Genomic DNA, 3825 nt, shown 5'->3' on the forward strand with positions numbered 1-3825 from the left:
GCGGGCGCGGGCGGCGGAGGCGCGGCGTCCGGGGGCCGCGGCCCGGGGCCCGGGGCCGTCGCCCGGTGGCTGAGGCGCTTGCGGCGGCGGCGGAAGACCCCGTCGGCGAAGGTGTACTCGCTGCTGGGGTTAAGCATCCAGTAGTTGTCCTTGCCCCAGGGCCGCGAAGGGTCGCGCAGCACCTTGACGAAGCAGTCGTTGAGCGAGAGGTTGTGACGCACGGAGTTGCGCCAGCCAGTGTAGCTGCCGCGGAAGAACGGGAACTTGCCCATGAGGTACTCGTTGATCTCGGCCAGCGTCAGGCGCCCGCCCGCCGAGTCGCGGATAGCCATGGCGATGAGCGCGATGTACGAGTACGGGGGCTTGGGCCGCCGCGTGTACGGCTTACCGCGCGCGCCCGCGCCGCCGCCCGCGCCCCCCGCCGCCGCCGCGCCCGCCTCCGCCGCGCCCGGCCCTCCGCCCGCGCTCCGCTCGCCGCCGCCCGCCAGCGCCACGGCGCCGCCGCCCGCCGCCGGGCTGTTGGCCGCGCAGTCCCCGTCCGAACCCAGGGAGTCGTCGCCCGCGGCCGACAGCGGAGACGGCGCGTCGCGGCCGCCCGCCCCCTCCAGGTCACTCCCCGGCTTGTCCCCGAGGCCCTCGCGGGGCCCGAACACCTCCAGCTTCATGCCCGCGCCCGTCCCCGCCCGGCGCGTACCCTTTTCCTCCGCGCGGTCCTGGACAGCGGGCGTCGGGGGCGGGGTGGCGATCCGGGGCCGGGGTCCTGGCCTCTCTCTCCCGGAGCTCGCCTTCCTCTTGGAGAGACAGTCGCTTTCCGGACAGAAGTCCCCTTCCACTGGAATTCTTCTTTGGAGGGGTTGTGCTTATTGGGTGAACCGAGAGGGGCGGAGAGAGAGCAGTTGTTGGGGGGAGGCGTGTTGTCTTCAGTTGGAGGAGTGGAGACTTCGGGGGAGCCGTGCAGGGCCGCGGTTCCAGCCTCGGGTGCCCGAGCGCGCGGGGCTTGGAGTTCCTGCTGGAGGAGGACGCGTGCGCATCTGCTTTCCGTTCCCGAGACGGGGGTTTCTTCTCTGCAAGTCCCCGGTCCCAGCCAGGCGTCCTCGCGGGCCGAGACGGTGCCGGCTGCTGTGCGTGCCACCCACGCCGGGGGGGAGGGTCCGGCCTTCAGGCTCTAGCGCCCACGGAGCAGAGTCGCCGAGGCCGTGGCGCCCGCAGCCGCCTTCCCGCCCCCGGTCTCCGGAGCAGCATCTCCACGCCGGCCAGCCGCGGCTCCGTCTCGCCTCCACTTTCGGCCCGGCCCAATATAACCCCGCGGCGCCCCGCGGGGGCGGGGCCTGGGCGCAAACCGAGAAGGGTGGGGAGCGAGGTGGCCCAGGTGGCCGCAGCTCCGGAGCGGGCGCGCACCAGGCGGGGGCCAAGCGGCGGCGCGGCAGCAGGTTGTTTGTTTTGGGTCCGCCCGGCCCCGCCCTCCGCCTCCCGCCAATGGGAAGCGTGCGCGCGGCAGCGGTGCGCGCGTGCGCGCGCGAGCGTGCGTGTCCGCGAGTCCGCCCGCCCGGGAGGGGCCCCTGCGCCCTGGAGCTCACGGAAGCGATTTGGGCAAGTGGGCACGGCCGGGGGGCACCTGTAGGGACACCTGGCGGGGTTGGGGCCCGCGGCCTCCCTCAGCTACACGCGGTGTGTTGGCTTCTCTGGGGGTTAAAACGAGGCTGCTTCCTAGTGCCACAACCCCTCTCGTCGCGGCCGGGGGGGACGAACAGCGGAGAACGCTCAGGACACACTCTGCAGTGACCGTCCACCGGAGCCGCATGGTGTGTCCTTCTTGGGACTTCATTTTGAGGACCGTCTCTGTCTTGTTTCCTTCTTTAATGAATAAACGAGTGGACTTGAAATTGGTTACGCTTTCTGAGATGACCTTGAGTTGCTCCCATGTTGGCCTCAGATTTTCTTTTGTCTTCCTTTGCCTCTTCCTTTACGGGGCTGGTGGCCCCTGCGAGGAGCGGCGGGTCCCCTGCGCCCGCGCTGTGCGGTTCTGCCTGCGCGGCTCCCACCCCCGGAGGGCGGTTCCGGAGGGCGAGGGCGGGCGCCGTCCTCCTCCGCGACGTTCGCTGTGGTTTCTGTGGCACCGGCGACTGCCCGTGGCGAGACAGGGCCATCTCTCCGCGGCGGGACGTCGGGGCCTGACGTCCAGGTAGCGTGGATGCTCCCGGGAGGGGCGCCCGCCCCCCGAGGGCGCATTTCTAACCTGCTGCCCTTCTACGCCGAGGTTTCGTCCTTTTCCGGCCTTTGTTGCAAATAGCGACGGAGCTGCGAGTAGGCGGGACCCCCGCCCCCGATGTTTATTTTATTACTTTCCACCATTTGTGCAGAAAACGTACACAACCCTGTCTTATCTTCATTCAGGCAGTTTTAAAGGCATTCAGCATGGGGCCCGAAAAATGACGGGCCCATCGAGGACTCTGTTGTTTTTGGTGTTGGAGGAAAAGCTCTCGTTTGCAGAGTTCAGACTGACTTTCTTGCGTGCCTGCGCGAGAGGGGAGCGGGCGGGGAATGGCTTTCTTCCGGAGCCAGCCGCCCCAGAGGGCTCAGCTCCGGGCCGGGCCGGGGACTTTGTGGTCCCCAAGACCTGGAGCGGGCAGTGGGCCGGGACAAGAAAGCCGCCAGGTTAAGAGCCAGGGTAAAAGCCATTCAGAGTGAGCGCTGTCCTGGTTTGACCTCTGGGGGCAGGCGGACGAAGGCCTGTTTTTTGCGGGAGATAGGCCGGCAGGTTGAGGTGTGGGCCAAGTTGGCCGCTGACACACTCCAGGGCCTGGGTGGCACGGAGACCCTTCCATCTTAGAGACGCCTACGTGAGCAGCCCTGCAGGCCCGGCCACCCGGCTGCCACACCGCTGTCCCCAAGCAACCCAGCGCCTCTGCTTTGCACCAGCACTCACCTGTCGGGCAGTTCCCCTCCCCGCCTCCTTCCCCAGCCGCAGCCCCGCCTATCTCGGCCTCGCCCTCCAGGCCCCGCAGCCGTGCTCGGGGCCCTCGGGTTAGTCTGGGAAGCGCCAGTGAGCTGGGCGTGTTGACGGGGATTTTGTTCAGAGAAGAGAGGAGAGGATCGCGCTCCCCGGGCCTCGTTGCCACGCTCACATGTTTCTGTGTGACCCTGGGGCTGCTTTCCTCCCTCCTCCGCCTGTCAAAGGATGCCCGAGAGGAGGGACTCCTGCGCCAGATAGGTTTTGGGCACCGCTCCTCTCTCGGGGAGAATTACAGCAGCTGCATTTCCGCCGCTGGGGACTAGGAGGGGTCTTTGTGTGAATTTTCAGCGCCCCGAGAGAGTCCTGCCCCTCCCCTCGGCTCTGCTCCAGGCTGCTCGAGCCCGGCCTGGTGAGGGGGGTGCACTGATGTGCGGTTGCTCTCCTTGGCTCTCCCCTCTGCGGAGTCCCCGCCGGGGAAGTAGACCCCCTCTGCCCGACGCAGCAAGCTCTCCTTCCCCCATCCCAGCATCCTGGTGGGGAAAGGACCAGCCAGTCACTCCTGGGGGGCGGGCCTTCCCTTGCCTGGGGCTGGGCCACCGGTGGGCCACCGGCCGGCTGCAGGTTTTGGGGGAAGGGGGTGGCATGGAGGTGGGAAAATTCTCGCCAAGGAAACCTTTTCTATTTTCAGAGCGACTTAGAACTTTGGGAGGTGGGGAGTGGGCTTTGGAAAGGAAGACCCCACTGAGAACGGGGGGCAGTGGGCCACCTGGAAGGTTAAAAGGACCCTCAGGCGCTAAAATGCAGGCCCCCAGTAGGCCAGGAGTTCTGTCTTTTTTCGTCACTGCTGTGTCCCCAGTCCTTGCCTTGAGAAG

General features: G+C 67.6%; 1 protein-coding gene across 1 annotated transcript in view; it reads right to left on the reverse strand.

Annotated features, from left to right (window-relative positions):
* Positions 1-1916, reverse strand: part of FOXQ1 (forkhead box Q1) — a 2221-nt gene extending 305 nt beyond the window's left edge. The window contains exon 1 of the mRNA XM_024121910.2: positions 3-1916. Coding sequence (XP_023977678.1) covers positions 3-665 — 663 coding nt within the window. The 5' untranslated portion in view covers positions 666-1916. The remainder of the gene's footprint in view (positions 1-2) is intronic.
* Between the last annotated feature and the right edge of the window lie 1909 nt (positions 1917-3825).

This window comes from Physeter macrocephalus, chromosome 18 (assembly GCF_002837175.3).
Source record: "Physeter macrocephalus isolate SW-GA chromosome 18, ASM283717v5, whole genome shotgun sequence".
Classification (NCBI taxonomy): domain Eukaryota; kingdom Metazoa; phylum Chordata; class Mammalia; order Artiodactyla; family Physeteridae; genus Physeter; species Physeter macrocephalus.